A 21632-nucleotide genomic window follows, 5' to 3' on the forward strand; every position below is an offset into this window, starting at 1 on the left:
TTCATTTCAGCACGCAGCTGAATTCTTGCAACCCAGTCTGAAGTAGATAAGAATAATACCGTTTTTGTCAATGTACAACCTGTATACAGTGAAATTAACTGAGCCTCTCCCCCCCAAACACTCAATCTCATTGCACTCCGTGTGCTTGTCGCACAACACACCAACCCCAAAAGTCAGTTGCACTATATTATTTTCCGTTCAGCAGCCTAACAACCTAGAACAGTAGAACTATTACTTAGCCACTGCTCAGTAATATACACTTTGTATGATCTCCAGCTGGGAATTGCATTACATCTAGCTTGTTCTGTCTCTCATGGCATCAGTCATCCATTCAACATAGCAGGGATAAATTATCTTTAATTCAGACAAGTTTATGTGGAAGTAGAGTGTTATTAGCAAGCTGCTTTGGTGAACGTATACAATGATAATGAGTTGTGATATTTGTTGTGATATTTGTGATACTGCTTAAATATAATACATTGAGACTGAATTGCTAGCCACCTTGGGCATTTTTAAATCCTGCTTTTCCATAAAAACATAACAAATAAATAGTTCACAGGCAGAGGGCCTTCTAGTAGTGGTGCCTACCCTGTGGAACACTCTCCCATCAGATGTCAAGAAAATAAATAATTACACGACACCTGAAGGCTGCCCTGTATTGGGAAGTTTTTTATGCTCTAATGTTTCACTGTGGTTTTGTATTTTTAATATTTTGTTGGAAGCCACCCAGAGTAGCTGGGGCAACCCAGTCTGATAGGTGGGGTACAAATAATAAAGCTGTTGTTCAAGGTACCTTGAATGCCAAATAATTAGTAGGCTTTTATTTTTCATCTCTAAAAATATGGCATTCTGCTACTACTTCATATTCTGTATGGCAAAAAGTAAGCCACGACAAAACTGCAACTAAACAGTTAATGCACCTCTAATAATATGTAAGATAGTCTTTTTTAGAGAATGAATGAACAAATGTTAAATAATGTTGCAGTAACAGCCGCTATATTGTGGGAATACTACTAGAATCTCCGAATACTGAAAATCAGTTTGTTCAGAGGAAAGTATCAAGAGAGACATGAAAATATCCACAATCCTATCCATGCATATGCACAAATATACTAGTTTTGGAAGTAAGACCAATATTTTTTGACTCATACTTTCTATTTAACTGCACAGCTGGCAGAAGAACTTTGCTTGACAATTGTGGGTAACCTGATTACACCTGGTGCCAAACTGGGCCTGGCACTTCAGCAGAATGAAGAAAAACAAAAATGGAGTATTAATCCAGATGGGAGGATTTACAGAAAGATGAAACCAAACTTAGTATTAGATATTAAAGGTAAGAACTTCCTGGCTGTAAGTTATAAACAACTCTGAATTGGTATTTAGTGAAAATGAATTTCGGTAAGATAAGTGGAAAGAAAGACATGGCTTCGTGTTGTTTGTATTGAGTGTGCAATTTAAATTCCATGTTTTTCAGCAATAGCCCATTATCTTCGGAAATCCTTATGATCTGGTTAATGCAGAGCAATATTTTTTAAAGGCATGCTTTCCATACTGGGTTGGGGTTGGAAGGACACACCTTTTGAGCCCTTTTAGCTAATGTGAATTGGTAGACAGAAATCACACTTTTGCCTGGGCCAGTTACTGTAAAGAGTCAAGAGCACTGTTTGCATTAAACAACTGCTGAAAACCAAACCACCTTGCATCGATTTGTGATGCTTTTCAAAGAATCTATATAGACTTCAGTTTAATAATAGTTTTTATTATTAGTTTTAATAACTGGATTCAGATTATTGTCTTTTCTGAACACTTGAGCAGTAGATGGCATAGGTATAGTGTCAATTTTTGTAGAGAGTTGAGGATTTACTGTTTTATCATAAGCCGTGTAGTAAATCTGCTTTTTCTCTGAAAAACTGCATAGGCTCAATATCAAAGTACAAAATCATTCTGGACAGACGTATTGCCCCAAATAAGTTCGGCAAGCTTTGTTATTTGCATCAGAGCAGTTTAGTGTTAATACTCGGTTAGTAAAGTTAATATTTACTGAGTTCCAGTCATACTAATGTCAGGATCTTTAGTTTAATAGAAAAACAAGGGGGCCAGTGGCAACTCAAAGAGGAAAAGAATAGCATTTGTCAGTATATTAATGCCTATTCTAGTTTGTGAGCTGATACTAAACTTGTACTTTCTAAGTGTGTGTTATGTTGCCCTCTTGAGGTTGCAGTTAGAACTGACACTAAAAGATAGATTGACTTTTTCTGTAACAGACAAAACTTGATCACTACTAGCTACTGCAAAAAACCATCTTGAGTAATTTATAAAATAACCAAAACTGTTCCCATAGTTTCTACCACATGATGTTCCACAGCTCATACTTTTCCAGACAAGTTTCTTGCCAATGGAAATCTACAATACAACATTTGGAGAAAGCAGTATTGTTTTTATTATTGATGTGTAAATTAAATGCCAAATTTGTTGTCGTTTAGTCGTGTCCATGGGGTCACGAAGAGTCGGATGATGTCCTGCAGTCTACTTTGAGAATGCCAATTTACATTTTGTTAGTTAAATAGCATTCCTTTGCGGGTAACAGAGCTAGTCATTTTGAGTAGTAAGCATCCCCTTGATCAGTTGTGAACATGATATATAATTTTGAGTCCATAGAGGTGAGATGCAAGGATTTCAGAGTAGATACTCAAAAGATATACAAACATTAATGATTATCAACATAGGCAAATGCCTGTTTAAAATTTAATAACACAAATTATCATATGATATATACACAGTAAACTCTAGTATGATCAGCCATGTTTTCAGGGCATGGTCTCACGTTAACGCAATGCAACATTCTAAATAGATGCAACATTATAACACTAGAATGGTCCTTTTCTGCAGTGGCTCCCCCTTTGCAGAATGCTCTCGTCAGGGAGGCTTGCCCAGCACCTTCATTACAAATCTTTAGGCACCAAGTGAAAATATTCAGTCTTTGGCTGATAGAACAATCTATGGCCTTTTAAATGTGCCTGGAATTTTTTTTGGTTGTTATGTTATGCATTTTTTGTTTTTATTGTGTTTTATGTTGTAAGCTGCCCTGTGAACTTTGGATGAAAGGCAGTATATAAATTTAATTAATAATGACAATAGGTATGGTTTGGTTGAAAACCATGGGGAATGGCCTGAAAAGCCTGTCTATGCCACCTTGAAGTTCTATCTTGGAAGACAGGTAGGATGTAAATGTAGCAAAAAACAACCACCCTACATTTCCCCATAAAACCTTTTTCTGTGGAATAATAGAGCAAGAATGCTTTTTTTTTAAAAAACAACAACAGCAGGATCCACTTAAAAGCACCATCAATGGAAGCCTTGAACAATAGGGTTTCCCCCCTCTCTGCTGCCCCCTCAAACTGGCTCAGTGGGGTTGGGAAAACCCCCAGAACGGAGAGGAGGGGGGATCATTCCATCTGGCATGTTGAAATGTTTTCACAGATGCAACATCCATCAAAGTGTGATGCTGAATTCCTTGAGATTTACCCCAGTGGACCCAGTCAAACCAAAGTCATGACTCACCTTCTATGCAACAAGTTAGGACTTTGATCATAGCTATCCCAGACTAAGCTCATAGTTCCTGGATTTATGTGTAAGCCTCTTACAGTAGGGAATATCTGCTAGATAAGTAAACGCATAGCATTATACTTCATAGATTGGGCACATCTTAGACTGAGGATTAGAATTTCTGATAACCAGTAAGTCATGTATACTTGCAGGTTGCAAGATAAATTTGCATGGCAGCTAGGGTGCAGGGAAGCAAATGTTGTCTTGAGAGGAGACTGCACAGAAACAAGAATGCCATCCTGCAGGAAGACAACAAGTAGAGGAATTGGGGGGATTCAGTGATGCATCAAAGATTTGTTTTCGCTCACAAATGCTATACTGAAACTATTGTTTAATTTTAGGTGGGAAGCACTATGATCAAAACCACCTCGTTCTCAGTTCAGCCAGCGAAGACAGGCCAACACAGTGCTGGGAACCACTGGTCATATAAATGGCACAGGCTAAGAATCAGTTCCATCAACTTTATGAAGACTGGCAGAAAACAGGACATTGGAGCAGTCTTCACAGTAATTTTAAAAAACAATGAACAGAATTTGAGTGAGTGAGTGAGTGAATGCTGTTTGTACCCTTGGATTAAGACCGAGAGACCTACCCCCTTTCCTATTTGTTATTCAAAGGTTAAAACATATTGCAAGCAGTTATTATACATCATTGATAAGTTACTCATTCAGAATACATTTTAATCTGGTATTTTAAATTATTTACAAAGACTTGTTTTATTCTCCTTGGCTTCATGCTGAAACAGAATTTACATTTTTGCACTGGAATTTTTTTTACTGAAAATTTGCCTGCAGCTATTCTGTTTGGACCAAATATAATGAACCGTTTACTCATAAAATGAACCCAATCAAATCAGGCAATTTTTAAAATGGAGTTACAGCATTATAGTCAAATGTATTAAAGTACACTCTTAAGCCTGTGGTTGTACTTTTGTATCAAAGACAAATGTATATTCCATAAACATTTGCTGCCAGATAGAATAGGTTGCCAAATAAGCTGCTCAGTTCCTTAAAAATCTGCATGTCTGCCTTACTTTATACAACGTGGGACTCATCCAGACTTCTGCTTGTCTCACCACTTTCCCATAGCCAATAATTTACCACTGAATTGGAGTAAATGTCACTCATATTTTCTGATTCAGTGCTAAAGTGTGGGTTTTCCCAGGGAGGGCAGTGGGGCAAACAGAAAACCCATCCAAGTATGGGACAAGCAGAAGTGTGAATGAGCCCTTAGTAACTCTTTGTTAAAGGTCAAAATGTACCACTTTTGAAATGCAAGAGGAAATACTATTCCATAAAAACTGGCTTTGCTAGCATAGCAATTCTCTCTTTTCAAGCAGCTGCAGCACCAACAACTGTTTGCTTCCCAACTTCTGTGCCCTAAAATTTCTTGGATGAAAATTGTTGCCTAAATTTTCATGTTAGTTTTATACTACTGGTAATGTATTCAGAGTTATTTCAGTGTTAAGCTCTTTACTTCTATACCCTGCTTTACAACCCATCCTGTTTGTTTCCCATCTTAGCATGTAGTGGGCAGACATTGCTGCATTTGAAAACCCACAACAGTAGCTTGTGTGATTAAGTACAAATTTTATCTGAATTCTACAATAATCCAAATTGTTCTCTGAAAAACACTAACACCATACTGTTCAGGTGAAAAACAGTCTAGAGGAGTTGCAGCCATTCTATAAAGTAGTCCCAGCAAAATGTCTACCTCTATGCTAAGGTGGGAACATTTTGAATTCCTTGAGTATTCAACTACAGGAAAACTCGCATGTTAGAGGCAGTCATGGAGAAGCTTGCATTCTCATGACAAATATAATAGATGCTTGGTACCTAGGCATCTCTAGCAAACCAAAGCAATTTTCCAAGAGAAAACAGAAATAGGTTTTATATATAGAAACTTAAGATAGCTCTTAAAGTACTACTCTTTCCTAGTGTGAAGATTATTCTGTTATTTCTATTACTACTCTTTCCTAGTGTGAAGATTATTCTGTTATTTCTATTACTACTCTTTCTTAGTGTGAAGATTATTCTGTTATTTCTATTACTACTCTTTCTTAGTGTGAAGATTATTCTGTTATTTCTATTACTACTCTTTCTTAGTGTGAAGATTATTCTGTTATTTCTATTACTTTGATATTGAATGTTCTGATGCAAACCACTTAATACTATTGCTACTTGCACACCTGGGATGCTCTGTCAAGTGTCCTGAAAAGCTGTTAGGATTTTCCAATTCTGCACTGACTTGGTTAGAGAACACTATTTTGTTAATTTGTTTATTAGGAAATTAGCACACTTCCACTTCAATCTGCTGTACAAATTATTGCTTTTGGTTAAAATATTTCTAGTGTTCTTGATAAGAAGCTGCTGCTTATTTCTTTGAAACTTGGTTTTAAGGTGTGTTACTTAAAAATAAACATTTTTCTGTGCCCCAAACTATTGTATAAACATATTTTACAAATAAATATTATTCTGGTGAATTCTTTTGTGTATGTTTACAAACAGCTCCAAGTTCTGGCAAAAGGTGCGGGGAGAATAGATGAAGAGCAGGAATAATAGACTGCTGATAAAAATAGCATATTACAGCGGTTCTCTACAGGGCCAATAAGTTATTATGAGTCTGTGCGTGGCACAAAATGGAGCATAGAGGGATAATTATGGATGCAGGATTAGCAAAAGTCTTTCAGCTACCATGAAGCAGTCTGTATTAGCTTCATGAGATATGGCTATAAAAACTGAAAAGACTTGCCTCCAGTGTGGGGGGAAAGAGGATAGACCTATTACACTTTTCTCACAGTGATTCTGTACATACACAAGTGATTGACAGTTCATACACTGTTGATGCCAAGGGTATCTACAGAAGCAAAGCATTAATGTGAATCCTTATCCAAAACAAAAAGCTTTTTAAATATCCCTTTCCATACACCTTAAGGGTTTTCCAGCCTGTCTTCAATAAGTTTTATGAAAACCTTACATTTTTGCTTCCCAAAGACACTGCATTTAATGACCATGTTTCATGGTGTCATAACAAAAAATCATTTCAAAATAAGAATTCTATTGCTGCTGCAGTAACAGAGCATTAACCTCTAGATATTAGTAGCTTACCAAAGTCCCATGTAAGAAAACTCACATAGGAACTAAAGAAATTTCACAGAAATCAGAGTACCTAGACAGAAAATATTTATTTCTCTGTTACATTAATCACCGTTTTCCCACGTGCATGGCCTTCTTCCATCTTCTGAAAGGCCTTGGGAACATCAGAAAAGGAGAAAACTTGATCAATAACTGGATGTATCTGCAGGGGGGTGGAAATACATTGTTATTCTAATGGTTTGTATACAGCACAACAGCACAAACCCACAACAAAAATATTAGCATATAGCATTAAAAGATAGTAGCAAACATTTTCAGTTTGCTTGAAACTAGCCTGCTTCCCCTACAGATTGTGCACCACTGTAGCTATGCATCTCAAGAGGACTAAATATTATACCTCTGCAGAAATAAAGCATTTCTCCAGAAAGAGAATGCAGGTTTTCCTTTCAGTATTGTACCCTTATTGGTACAAAAGCAATCAATTATAGGGGAAGATCATGAAGATCTAGAAAAGGGCAAAACACATGATCAGGTGTATCATTTTTAACTAAATGAAAAACAAAAGCTGCAGATATTTTTAGTGATGCCCCACACACTTCAAGCAGTTATTTATCTGGAGTAGATGAAGCCAAACACTTTGTAAAACACATGCACAATATAAACAGCCCTTTGATTCCAGGTTTATCTGCTCTTTCTTCCAATGTTTTGGAAGAAGAAAATGGGAGGGGAGCAAGAAGGAAGGACCCAACATTTAGAACAGTAATCCCCCCCCCATAAGTGTATTATCTCCGTTTTGTTGAAAAGCGCATCCTGGCACCATCTAATTATACACATAACTACAAGGCTTTAAAAAACAACAGAAAACTTTTGTGTCAGCACCCCAGACTTCATTTCTCTCCTACAGGTGGACCATATGACCTTTATACAGAGTCATACCATTGGTCTATCTAGCTCAGTATTGTCCACAGTGGCTAACATCAGCTCTCCTGGAGTTCAGAAACAAGTTTCCCCAGCCCTACCTAGAGATGCTGGGAAATGAGTCTGGGTTCTTCTGCAGACACAGCAGATGCTCCACAACGAGCTACAACCCTTCCCTTCTATAGGTGGACTTTTAATAAGCATTGGCACTTAAAAAATATACTTTAAGAGTATATTTTGGAGGGAGCAATTCAAATAAATGTCCTAATGAACTGCACCACCACCACCACCGGAAGGCAATAAAATGTGCACTGATCACAACTGACCCTGGCACCCACAGATTCAGTGGCAGAGTGGATGAGCCCAACAAGTGCATGAGCTAGTCAGGATTCTCCCTCATGTGGAGAAGCTCTAAACATGTAAGCTGGTGCACATAGAGGGCTCCATCACACTCTTTACCAAATGGGTGGCTGCCATGAATGCTCAGGATTAGCAATACAAAACCCACTGCAAGTCTTCAGTCTCCCAGCTGCCACTGCCTTAATGCAGACTACAAACAAATCAAATCTGCAAGTGATCTTCACAATTGAAGCTAATGAGTTCTTCCATTAAAACAAGCCTCACAGCTCAGAAAAAAAGTGAAATAGGATAATGAGGAACATACAGTAATTCCACACACAATTGCTCAAATCAGTAGAACATGAGACTCTCAATCTCAGGGTTGTGGGTTAACGTCCCACATCGGGCAAAAGATTTCTGCATTGCAGGGGATTGGGCTTGATGGCCCTGTGGTCTCTTCCAACTCTGCAGGTCTATGAATGAATATTTATCACACACACCATTTTGGAAAAATAGCTTGTGGTTCACAGGACTAATCTCTAGGAGGCACAATCTTACTATTCCATGAAGTCTACAGCACTCTTTAAAAACAAGGCAAGAGAAGTAGTGTAGTTGGAAAGACCCTTGAATTTAAACTAAGATCATTTTTGAAGGCTGCTGCAAAAGGCTGAAAACTCATACACTACATTGTTGCAGACATCTGGTCTGACGGGCTTGTTGACCCTCAGCAATGCAAAAAAGCGACATGAACACTACAACTGATGATCACAGCAATCTGGCGCATTAAACACTTTATCTGGCCAGCTGATCCCGACCCATTGTTTCAATAAACCTGAAAAGGGCTGACCATGTACCCAGCACAATATGTCATTCAGTGTTTACTGCAATCAACCTGACTAAGACAAATATTTCTTCCTGTGCACAGGCGGGCAAGTCAGACAAATGCATTCAGCAAGTGATGACGTGATAGTAAGTGGAGATTAACTAGGCAATGAAAACACTATCTGTTTACAACTACGCATCAGCCCCCTGGCCACAGAACACTTGTTTGTTCAAAGGAGAGAGATTAAAATCATGAATTCTGGGGAGGGAAGGGATTACATACACCAATACAGAACTGCCAGCCTGAAAAAAAGAAGTGAAATTATTGAGCCTGAGTTCCAGTTACACGTATCTTTTGGTTGTCCATGATAACAGTGACCTGTGAAGTATTCTCCCATGTACTAACAGTGCACTCGATCTGCAGAGTGTGAATCTTTATATAGCTAACATGGCACCATTCGTGCACAAGAGAGAGGGAAATGGCAAGCTTTGCAGGATCCCAAAGCTTTGCAGAAGGCCAAAAGACAAATCTGAATACAAAACATGAGGGGAAGAGGTGTGGGTAGGAAAGAAATCCAAACAAGAAATCCAAATAGTGAGGACTGTCCGTACTCGGTGGGCATGGAATACTGACTGGCTGTTGGAGTGGGGGAATGGACTGGAGTCTCAGAAGGGGCATAGCTGGCTGGCCAGCTTCCTGTGATTTAACTCAACTAGCTAGGACTACAACACTACCAAGGGAAAGAGCCAAAGGAGTCATTCCATTAGCAGAAGATGGCTTGGATCCAATGGAGGATTCAGAAAATGGAAGTGGGGAAAGGCAGTTCTCAAGTCTTGAAAATAACCCCACAAAATAAACTAAGCTGCAAACAAAACTAAACAAAGAGCTAGCTAGGATGTTTCTGCAGAGGAAGAGGCTTCCCTTTTCAATACCTATGATCAGTGAGAGAGCCCTCTTCCCCTTCTTTGCCAGAAAAGTGTTGCAGTTTCATAGATTTGCAACATAAATCAGAAACTGAATAAGGCCCTTAATCCAAACCAGTGGGGTAAGGGGTGCATGTAGGGTTAGGGAGAGCGCTTGTCTCTGGCCACCTACTGAGTTCATGCCTGAGGGTATATTTCAACCACAGACTTCGCAGGTGACACCCCTAGCTATTCAGTAAGGTAAGCTGCAGTAGAGATCTACCCCCAGATTTCACACGATGACAAGAGGCATAAAAGCAAGATGACTCACAGTTGGCAACGTGAAGGCCCAAGTGTCCTCAGAACAGAACAAGGCTACATTTTCATTGATTTTATTATTATTATTATTAGCATGGGAGCCTGCCCAGACTACTGACTTTAAATTAAGGCTTGTCAAAGGAGGCAACCCCATCCAAGTGTGGTAGGAAAGGGGGCGGAAATGCACAAAGGCTCTGCAGCAAGCAAGGTGGGCGTTTTCAAAGCTCTCTTGTACTTGCGAAGGCAGGCCCCGAGGCCTGCTGAAAGAAAGATGTAGCTCAACATTGGCAAGTATGCTGTGAGAAGCTGGCAGGAGGTCCAACTCAATAACGCAATGGATCAGATGACACAAGCATGGCCCAGAAAATCTTTATGAAGTTGGATACAAGCAGTGGCATTCAATGCTAGTCCTACTCAGAAGAAGATAATGGCCAGAACTAACATAGGTTCATTAATTTCAAGGCAACTGCTCCAAGCAGGACTTAGTTGAATGCAACTCAGTGGCATATATTTTATCCTGGTGTTTAAAAAATACGCCTATATTCCTATCCATCCAGGCAAATACCTCATTCACAGGTTAAATCACTACTTTCTGAAGTCAATGAGCAACCCAAGAAGCAGAAGTCTATTCTTTCTAATACACCACCACCACCACTCCCAGTATTTTTTCCATGGCATGGAAAGGCATTCAAACTGGCATCTTGCCCCTCCCAATGGGAAAGGCCTACTTTCCAGGGAAGCAGGAAGGCAGTGGAGATACTTTCCAGGCTCTCCACTGTTTGCTTCATTAGCTGTATTTGACCAGATTTAGATCAATGGTGAGCCACATGCAGTCCCCAGCCTAATTTTATGTGAGTACCAAGAAGGGAGAAAGGGGCTGGCGGAGGGAGAGATAAAAGGGGGTGTTCCAGCCCCAACCACTGCCAGTGTGCAAAAGGATACCGTTATAAAAAGGCTCCCCATTTTTGCCTTAGAGATGAACGAAGTGTGAGAGCAGACCTCTCAGATGTATCTCATTTTTCTGTCTACACTACTCCAGAAGAATCTTGCTTTTTATGCAGGACATCCCTTCCTGCCTCACTTTATCTACTTCATAATTATTACTCCTCTGGGATGCAAAATGCAATGTCTGCCCCTTTCCCAGATCCCTAAAGTCAGCACCAAATTCTCACTGAGCTGTTGTTGGGACAAGCTGACTACGGCAGAAAACATACTAAGCGTACATCTGTTTCCACCACTAAATAAAACCACAGCTTATGAAAGTGTGCATTCATAAGAATACACAACAAGAGATGCCCCAATTCCAGAAAGAAATCATTATTCACAATGCAACATTTGGAAACGTTCTCTGAACTTTTGTGAGAAGGTAACGGACAGAACCCCAGTTTTAATCAGTCTTGTTCTAGATGCCTTCCATGCTTTAATAATCTGCCAATTTAGCTCCACTGACTCCACTGGGCAGGTTTTTAAACAGAATGCGAAACCCAGAAGTAATGCTTAGCACAAGCCTTTGCAAGCAATTGCCAGTAAGCTTGTAAGTTAGAATTTGGAAAATGCTTTGCTTATCTCATTTTTCGCCCTGCCCTATTAGGTTTATAGATTCCTGTAAGTACAGCTTTACCGATGTATACAGGCAAAACCAGAACAATGGAATAAATGTATGTACATCAAAAATATTGGCTCAGCATTGTTTACAGGGATCTACAGGAAGCTAAAGCAAATGAGGAAAGGATAAAAGCCCTGAGAAGGAAAACTTTGGCATTAAGGATTTCTCTCTGAACAGAGAGAATGAGAGGGTAAGCAAACATTTATCCTTCTTTGTAAACCTTATGACAAAAGAAACCCCAAGCCATCCACAAACACACAATGGGAATTTTCAATAGCATTAGCCTTCACCTGCTCAGAGACTTATGCAGATGACTTAGTGCTATGCCCTTCCTCTCCTCCATACGAAGAGTTCTTCCCAAGCATGAAGCAAGGGGCAACCCAGGAGGAATGGGGCATCCCCAATACATCATGTGGCTACGTAGAAGTGCTTGTCAGTTCTGTCTAGGCCAAAGACGTCTTTGCTATCACCACCTGAAAGAGGCCACTGAATCTTGCTATTATGAGAAGCATCCCTGCGTCAGCTTTTTCTTATTTGCTGCAGGAGAGAAGGCTGGAATGTGAAAGAGCAAGTGATATGAACAGAGCAAAAAGGTCACATTTACTCCATGTATGCAGCAAACAAAACTGAGTCAATATGCATAATACTCTAAGCTGGGGTAGCCCAGTAGCTAAGAAACTGAGCTTAAGAAGTCCCTGGTTCAAATTTTGGAACAATTAGGCCAGCCACTATCTCTCAGCCTCCCTTCCAAAATACAAGGGATAATGATGCCAGATTACCTTACAGCAGCAGCCTTCCACAACCTGCAGTCGCTAATGGGATCTGCAGTCAAATAACACTGGAGTTATTTTGCAGTGTTCAGGTGCACCAGCCAGTTGCCTAGACAGTTAAGGCTACAGCATGTTATGTGCTGCATGTATTGTAAGCATCTATCTTCACAGATTTAAATGATTATGCTCCAGCAGACTGGAAGGCAGTCCTAACCTCCAGGCACACTTCTTCTTTTTTTGTAAGCTGATACACTATATAGATAAACAACAACAACAACACAGAAGCCCCTATTAGGACTCTCAACATGGCAGCTCCACAGGCAAATCATTGAACTTGCTAAAATTTTCTTCCTTAGTTACAAAAGAAGCATTTGAACCCAAACGGCACATGGTTTATAGCAGATAATGGGAAGTAAAACTAGCAATTCAGACATACCTTTCCTGCATCAACGAGATCAGCTATTTCGTCCAGATAAGGGCCGCTTGGTGCAAAAAATGCCCACCGGTAATGAACCCCTTTACAAAGATGCTATAACAGACAGCAAGCACAAGTTTAGATCATGACTGACATTAAAGAGCAGGTGAAAAAACAGCACACTGGAAAGGAATTGCTCACATACAGCAAATGGGTAGGAAGATAAAGCATTTGATTTTGTTAACAGACCTTGAAAGTTTTTGAACTGAACGTCATTCCAGTCCGTAACATGCCATCCGCTACACCAAGCCTGTCCATGTTGACCAAGAAGGGTGTTATCAAGGAGACATAGGTGGCTCCTGACCATTTTTTGAGGAAATCAGGAGCCCATTTTTCAGTAGATCCACCAACATTATCTAAGATAAAATCAAACCTAGGGAGATAAAACAGGAAGAAAATGAATTGGAACAATTTCCTTTCTCTCCCAAAGAACACACCATGTCCCGGCCATGATGGTATCAATCAATTACATAACAACTTGAGGAAAGCTATCTAAGCATGTTTACTCAGAAAGAAGTTCAAAAGCTTTCATGTGCAAATGCTTTACATTACATACACATGTCTTTATATGTAAGTCATTAATCGTCTGGGCAGGGCAATTCGAGCCCCCAGTGTTACGATGTGGTGGGTTCCCTGTATGTCTCCACCTGCAGGTCTCCCACCATAAGATCCTGCTGTGCTCACAGTGTGGATTTCTGACAGGCTCCTGCTGGTGGAAAACCCCCAAACAGGGTGGAATAGGAGAGGGCAGAGCTATGTGTTTGCGGGAGGGGAATTATTGGTTTGTTTTGGTTCTTTTTTTCATTACGTACTTTGTGTTCTTATGTTGTATTTTTATGTTGTGAACTGACCTGTGATCTTCGGATGAAGGGCAATATACAAATTTAATTAATAATAATAATGTTGGTCACAGAGCCACTGGATCCTAAGTGAGTCCAGCAGTCAGAGAGGGACCGAATCCTGACCCGGCAAAGCAAATACCACCTTCTGTCCTGGCTGGTGTGAGCAGCAGGGCTTCGGATACAGTGATGGCTCCACCTCTGGATTCTACCCAGTTGCTCCCTGTAAGGATTGCTCACTAAGTTACCAGCGCAGAAGGCTCAGGTGCAGGCAACCTGCTTAAACCCACCCAAAAATTGAACAGCCAACTTGGGGTTGTGCACATTCACCATGCACACCCATGATTTAGCCCATACATACAGCGGTAACGTTTTCAGCTGTTCTTCCACACTTCCAGATTTGTAGTCGATCACATCATCTGCTCCGAGACGTTTCACGAGTTCACTGGCATCTTGGGAACAAACTGCTGTCACATGAGCACCCCAGGCTTTCATTAGCTGAATGAGAAGACACAGTACAAAAAGAACACAGCAGCTGACTAGACTTGCCTTCAGCAGATTGCACACAACTACCGCCCTTCTCTAACTCAAATTTGTATTTCTTCTCAACAGCGCCAGACTTATGGCACCTTAAGCAAAGACAAAATTCCCCCACCCCTTATATTTATTTTCACAGTAATTCATTTTGGTACAGCTGGGTTTGTATGGATCTTCTCGGTAGGTACCTGTATAAATTATATAGTATTATTAGTGTTATTAATCATAATAGAATCATAGAATTGTAAAGTTGGAAGGAGACCCCAAGGGTCATCTAGTCCAACCCCCTATGAATTATTTATTAATTATTATTATTATTATTATTATTATTATTATTATTATTACCATCATCATCATTTGCATCGCCGCCCCCCACTCAGCACCCCATGGAGAACTGCCTACACACCCCTAAATCTGGTCTGCTTATCAATGGCAAGCTGTTCTGTGCAAGAAAGGAGGAACTTTCTGACAGTAAGATCTATTTGAGAGTGGAGCAGACTCCCTCAGGAGGTGTTAAACTCTCCTTCATTGGAGGTTTTTAAGCACAGGTTGAATGGCTATCTGATTTGGATACTTTAGATGAGATTCCAGCACTGCAGGGGGTGGGACTAGGTAACCCTTGGGATCACTTCCAACTCTACAGTTCTAGGAAAAAGACACCCAACCAGCCACTGCTGGGACTATCTTGTGTCCTCTGCCTGCCCCCCGCCCCTGAATCCGGTTACAGTGGTACCTCGGATTACAAACACCTCAGGTTGCAAACACTTCGGGTTACAGACTCTGCTAACCTGGAAGTAGTACCTTGGGTTAAGAACTTTACCTCAGGATGAGAACAGAAATTGCACGGCGGCAGCGGGAGGCCCCATTAGCTAAAGTGGTACCTCAGGTTAAGAACAGTTTCAGGTTAAGAGCAGACCTCCGGAACGAATTCATTTCTTCACCAGAGGTACCACTGTACTTCCATCTGGTAGTAAGATGGCCAAACTTGAGAGTCAGGAGCTGTCAGATTCTGTTCTGAGGGAGCTGGGTCCATAACCGCCTGATGCCTTTCAAGTGAGAAGGCTCACCTGGTTTCACCTGTGGCGTTTTTACATTAAGAACAAAGAAAGCTTTCTTGGATCAGACCACCAAATCCATCTAAGTTTAAATGTTTCCGACAAAAGCAGGTTGTAACAGTAACTGCCCTCCCCAGTTTGTTCTTAAGAACTAGGGCTGGTATCCAACAAATGCGTCCCACTTGCACAATGGAACTCCCTGAGTACTCACCAAATTTCCTCTGGAGGGTTACTGTCCCCCAGACCCTCATTTTTCTTGCCCAAATAAAAAGCTCAGTTTGACTTTCCGAATTTAGTTTCATTACAATACACAGACAGATGGTACTCATATTTTATACCTGGATATTTTTAAATCACATTTTTAAAAATGTCAGCTCTAGAAAGAGATTCTATTTGATCTTTTAATTACATGTAATTCAATATTGCATAAAAGACTGCTTTTCTGTGATTTCCAAAGAGTGGAATGGGGTCCCTCCAAGACAACACGGAGTAGATCAGCAAAGGGCAAAATCTACCACTGGACTTTCAAGGGATCTTTAGGAACTAGAAAGGACCAATATATACAACAGATTTCAAGCTGAATTCAAAACCTTGGTGGTTTGGGAACAGGGCTGCCTGTCCCCATATGTGCCTGTGATACAGTAAAATTCTCATCAGAGGGCCTTATCTGGCTTCCTCAACCATCCGAGAGATAGCAGATAGCCTTTTTAGTGGAAGCACTCTAACGGAACCCAAGTGTCATCATTGCATTTCCACTTTCTAGGGCCTTTATCTAGGTCTGATCTGTTTTATCTTGGGTGTGCGCCAGTCACAAAATTAAGTTCAGATCCTAATTTGGTGCTTCATGAAACCGTCAGCCTTGCCAAGTCCAGCTGAGACAGAGCAAGGGTTTTGTTTCCCCTTTCATTCACTCTTGGGAAATTAAACAAGACGATATTTTTTTCCCCATTTTGAGAGAACTGAATGGGTCTTTTAGGCATAGTATCCAACAAGAGTACATTGAGCCTGCAAATAGGTCCTGGGAGATTTCTTCTCTCGGTACCTTTAACATTTGATTCTTCTTTCTTTCTTAATAATGAAAAATCTGTAACTTTTTTACACATGCAAGTGATGGACCAGGAGCAAAAATGGGTGCAGCAACAAATGCTAATTTACTCACAAATCCATCTCTACCCTTCATCTATGCAAGCAAGAAGCATTGTCACAGTTCAAAAACACATTCTAGATAGGAAAAAGCACTTAACTAATCAGTACTGTTATCTCACCATTCCAAGATTATGAGGGGTGGGGGTGGGGGATGATGTTCTTAGTCACTCATTGCAGAGAATTTTAATCTAAGCTTTCCCAAAATATCAGCCAAGGTAGTTAGTTGTAACATATTTACCTGTATAGCAAAGGTACCTACTCCACCTGCTGCACCAAAGATCAATACTCTGTGAAGCGAAAAGAATTCCAGGTAATGAGGCATTTCTATACCCCAGCAATTCAAAGGTGTTAAATTGATTGTCTTTGTTGTGAAAATTTATTTCTAAATAGTTCTGCCTACATAGGGCAAAGCCAAAGGAAAAATAAAGGTAAACTGGAGGGCGATAGATAATAAATAGCTCCTAAGCTAGTTTTAAAAAATCATACTAAAGCCAAAGGAGAAACTTTTCATTTAACTATGCCATTTTCTTGTGTATGACATAATGGGATTTCCCCCTTCCCTCTTGGTCCCCAGGCTCTTCAGAACCCTTTCACTTCTGAGACCACCTGAAGACACCTTACTTTCAGGTGTGTTCTCTTATCGTAAGATCTACACCAGTTCTGCTGTCACTCTCCTCTAGACTCACTAGTGATGTTACTAACCCCAGACCTTCCCCCAAAGTGCCTACTGGCTCCTTGCCTCTTCCCACTCTGGGCAAAACCCCAGCCCAAGAGCTCCTTCACCCAAACCACAATGTGTTAAGTCCAACACACTTCAACATGCACGATAATCAAGGAACCGCTCGCAGTAGTTTATATAATGTGGAAACCTATCTCACTTATTAAGTGACTGTGGCCCTCACACTGTTGTTGGACAACATATAAGCCCTGCCCATTAGTCCTGAGGGCTGGGGCTGTTGGAGCTGGGAATCCAACAGCATTTGAAGAGCCACTGGCTTCCCACCTTTGCTCTACATGAAACTCCTGCTTACAGAACAACTGGTAACTTACCTCTTATTGATGCAATTATCCTGATTTAGCCCCCCAGCGAGGTGAATGGCAGACCATGCTGTTAGACCAGCATAAGGTAAGGAAGCTGCTTGAGTGTGGCTGAGACATCTGGGCTTTCTAGAGATCTGCAGAAAGGGAGGAAAACAGACATGTATCCAAGAACCAGAAAGATTTTGCTATTTAGCATTGTAAAAAAGAAAGGATTGCCAAGGTTCTGCAGCCCAGATGATGATGATTCAATACAAATTTCAGATGCTGAGGGGCAGTTTCGGGTTGCTGCAAACACATCCTTTGCCCCTACATAAACATATAAAAATGTAAGAAAAGGAAATACTTGTATAATTTAAAGAACAAACAAAACAGAACTGTATACATGTGTCTATTTTGCCACGTGCACATGGCTGAAATGCTGGGAAAAACAGGCAATCACACATTTTTCACACAGTACCATGCATCCTTTTCCCCCTACAGATGTGTACACATGTGAGAAACATGCCATATCTGAAGTGTTGCTTCTGCATATGGATAATCAAAATTCATAAAGACTGGAATACTATTCGACAGGGTAGCTCCAGCCTTTTGAATAAGAGGTCACCTGGTTGACTGTAGCAAGTAAGCATTACCCACACACAATGGGTCCTTTCTTTCTTCACCCTGCAGCAACACACTGCACTATATATTCAGAAATCGGACCCTGAAAACTCATTGCTGCCATACAGCAGCTGCAAGTTCAAGCTCACTGTCCTCCCAACCACTGGCAAAGGGTTGAGATTATGGTTCAGTGCTTTGTTTTGCAAGCAGGGAAAATAAAACACTGTGCAATTGTAGCCATCACTCATCTGCCTTCCTCCCTCTCACCTTACCTCCCGTTCAATGTTAAATTTAGGGAAGAGACAGATCTGCTACAGCATAGTTCAGATCAAAGTGGAAATTTCTGACTCTTCCTTTAACAGGAAAAAAAATTCTAAGACAAAATGCAAAAACAACCCCACCCATTTTAGAAGCTGCACGGAAACATTTCATCTCAAATTAAATACTTTGCTTCATTACCTCATTTCCACTTGCCAGAACAAACTCTGACAAAGTGCCTTGTTTCCAGGGAGGAACTGCTGCCCATACCTGGGGGAAAAAAGAAGTCCAAAACTCAAACATAGTCCAAAGCTTTTCATGGTTTAGCAGAATTTCTAATCCTTAAAAATATTATGTATCAAATTAAGAACATAATAAGAGCCTGCTGGATCCGGAAAATTGCCCATCTAGTCCAGCTTCCTGTTCTCACAGTGGCCAACCAGGTGCCTATGGGAAGCCTGAAAGAAGGCCAGAGTACAATCACAGCTGTAATCCCAAGCAACATGTATTCAGAGGCATGCTACCTTGCAGGACATGTTGGGAGAATAAAAGGCTAAGGACTAAACCATACACAAATCTGGAGTGAAGTCCTTAAAATGGTTGGATGGCCTCTTTCCAGCAACTCCTGCAGCCAAGCTGGTGCCAAACATATTGCTCCATACACACTGCCCAGGCTTCCGCCCTAGAGAGGTCACTTTGGTGCTGCTAACACAGGAGGCAGCAGTTACAAGTTACTGGTCTCTGCAGCCACCACCGCAGCTGCTGTGATTCTCCAGAGGTTTGACTTTACCCCCAGAGGCGCACTCCATCGTCTACTGAGACAAATGGATGCCAGCAAAACAGTGGAATTGCAACATAACTTCCAACATGGTATTACTCAAGTTGGCACCTCTGTATGCAGCTTATGTACAGGATTATCCAACTTTTCCCTTACTGGAACTCCTAACACCTTAGAACTGCAGAAGAGGCAAAACAAGGAGTCAAAGAAAGAGGCACCATTTGTAACTTCTGGTTTGGCAGTGCACAACTGAAGCAGAACATGCTCACTGAGGTAATGTTTCTACTGAGAGTGAGGATTTATAAATCCACTTAGAGTGACTCCCATTCCTTCCTTGCTCATCCTTACCTCATCTCCAGGTTTGAAATATTTCACGTCTAGTCCACACTCCATCACAACTCCAGAAACATCCCGACCAAGTGTGAGAGGGAATTCACTGCCTGTGCTTGTGATGTGCAACGGATCCCGCTTCATCCTTATAGCAGCAGCTCCATAACCGCCTGCCAAGCAAACAGAGAACAGTTGTCGCTGGTTTCCACCGTTCAATTTCCTATGCTCAAAGAAGCCCTGCTCTGCATTAAACAGCAGTGTTGGACTAGGACTTAGGAGACGAGAGTTCAGATTCCCACTCAATCAGGAAGCTCAATGGATGACATTGGGCCGGCTGCTATCTCTCGGCCTAACCTACCTCACAGGGTTGTTGTGAGGAAAAGGTGGAGGGGGGAGAACAGCGTGCACCACCTTAAGCTCCTTGGAGGAAAGGTAGGGTTTGAACACCCCATTTTGCAGCCTTCCTGCTGGCTACTCACTAATGGCCCTCCTGCCTTCCTGCTGGGAAGCCAGTTCAGCCAGGTGAGCTTGATACAGGGACTCCTTAACCTAATCCAACCCTCTCCCTCCAGCCCAGCATTCAGGGGAGAGAAGTGTTGGATTGCTATGTCGGTCTTCATTTTTGTTGCAGCAGAGTAACAAATTGAAACATGATTGAATGCACAGCATCGTATCCTATGGTAGTCAAACTCACAGAAGACCCATTGACATTAATGAGCAGGACTAATCTATGCCCTGTAATTTCAATGGGTCTGCTCTGAGTAAAGCTCAGGTGGATACAGCCCAGAGTAAGACACATCTAAGCCCACTGATTTCAGTGGATTTAGGCACTATTAATTCTGCATATGGTAGAAACATTTGTGCCTAAAAGAAATCATGCCTCAATATATGCGTTAATCTTTATGGTGCCATTTTAATTAGATTTATTTGGGTGGTGTTTTTTGGGGGGGGCTGTTTTTTCTACAAGACAGTCATAGCCCACCAGAATAGGGCCAATGAAATCAAACTGCATAAGGCTAAAAAGGCTATTAGGAGCACTGAATATGAAATGCAGTATTTCACACAACTAATGCAGACTTTACAAAGACCATATAATATTTAACATCACACTCACGAAACACCAAGGTATGAAAATATAAGTAATTATAAATAATATTCATACAGCTCATTTCATGAGTTCAAATCGGTTTACAATTTAAACCAAATCATTAATCCTTACTACCAACCTGCGGAGTAGGTAAATATTAATGGTATTGACATGCAATGTATATAGGCACTTACTTCGCATGTTAACATCTATGGGATTTAAGCTTGCAGCATGGACTTTAATAATCACTTCATTAGGGAAGTTGATTAAAGGGAACATCATGTTATTTGTGAATCGCAGCACATCATTCTTTCCGTAACGGTCAATCACCCAGGATGGCATCGTCGTACATCTTTGGCAGGAGACGTGGAACTTTCTACACGGAAGCTGCTGGATTAAACTTTTTCCCATCCCAAGGCAGGTAACACCCAAGCCAGGGCAGCGCAACAAGCTACTGAACACTTTCCTACTAAACGTGTGTACTTTTAGCAACATGACTGCAAAAGCAAAAGGAATATATATGGCTTTAATGCTGTGCTCTTTAATGGATATGCCTCGAACACACACTTTCCTACAAAGCAGGCCAGTCAATTCTGATCTGAAATGCACATTTATAAACTTCGTATTTTCTTTTTCTTTTTTTAAAAGACAATTTTGATGTTTCTCTTTTCTTCCCAAAAAGAAAAGACAGGGAGAGACAGAGAGAGTGGAAAAACCTCACTTTTCCTGTTACATCTTCATTCCTCACTGGGTTTCGCAAGAATCTGAGGTAGGCAGGAAGTAAAACACAGCAGGGTTTTTTCGTTTGGAAATATCAATTATGCGCCAGCCCCTAGTGAGACTATCAAGTCCTGAGGCTGGCGACCCCTTCCCCCTAGATATAAGCAGTCCTTAATGTCCTAACTTCCAAAAGTTCTCTCCCTCCCACCGGCCTCTCTCGCCTTTCCTCCAGGAAGACCTGGCCGCGTGAGCAAAACAAGGCAGCCCTGCCTGCCCAGCGTCTCCTTCAGGCGGGCGCCCTGTGTTCCCGGTCCCCCAATTGACACAGCTTCCCGCGGCCTGACCGCCCCCCCAACCAATAGGAACACAACATCATTTCAATCCCGAAA

General features: G+C 41.1%; 2 protein-coding genes across 7 annotated transcripts in view; one reads left to right on the forward strand and one right to left on the reverse strand.

Annotated features, from left to right (window-relative positions):
• CRYBG1 (crystallin beta-gamma domain containing 1) overlaps positions 1 to 6088 on the forward strand; it is a 93341-nt gene extending 87253 nt beyond the window's left edge. Inside the window, exons 22-23 of the mRNA XM_053381569.1 lie at positions 1171 to 1333; positions 3948 to 6088. Coding sequence (XP_053237544.1) covers positions 1171 to 1333; positions 3948 to 4036 — 252 coding nt within the window. The 3' untranslated portion in view covers positions 4037 to 6088. The remainder of the gene's footprint in view (positions 1 to 1170; positions 1334 to 3947) is intronic.
• Positions 1 to 21632, reverse strand: part of RTN4IP1 (reticulon 4 interacting protein 1) — a 92515-nt gene that overhangs the window by 40426 nt on the left and 30457 nt on the right. The window contains exons 1-10 of one of the 6 annotated variants that reach the window (XM_053381579.1): positions 21245 to 21585; positions 20718 to 21020; positions 19455 to 19606; positions 18530 to 18598; positions 17480 to 17604; positions 16668 to 16716; positions 14053 to 14189; positions 13042 to 13225; positions 12814 to 12906; positions 6814 to 6903 (exon numbers count right to left, since the gene is read on the reverse strand). In XM_053381579.1, coding sequence (XP_053237554.1) covers positions 6814 to 6903; positions 12814 to 12906; positions 13042 to 13225; positions 14053 to 14189; positions 16668 to 16716; positions 17480 to 17604; positions 18530 to 18598; positions 19455 to 19606; positions 20718 to 21018 — 1200 coding nt within the window. In that variant the 5' untranslated portion in view covers positions 21019 to 21020; positions 21245 to 21585. Of the gene's footprint in view, positions 1 to 3626; positions 3846 to 6813; positions 6904 to 12813; positions 12907 to 13041; positions 13226 to 14052; positions 14190 to 16667; positions 16717 to 17479; positions 17605 to 18529; positions 18599 to 19454; positions 19607 to 20717; positions 21586 to 21632 lie in introns of those variants that run through there. The other 5 variants (XM_053381580.1, XM_053381581.1, XM_053381583.1 and 2 more) reach the window with 5 other exon arrangements.

Source organism: Podarcis raffonei, chromosome 3, assembly GCF_027172205.1.
Source record: "Podarcis raffonei isolate rPodRaf1 chromosome 3, rPodRaf1.pri, whole genome shotgun sequence".
Lineage (NCBI taxonomy): Eukaryota > Metazoa > Chordata > Lepidosauria > Squamata > Lacertidae > Podarcis > Podarcis raffonei.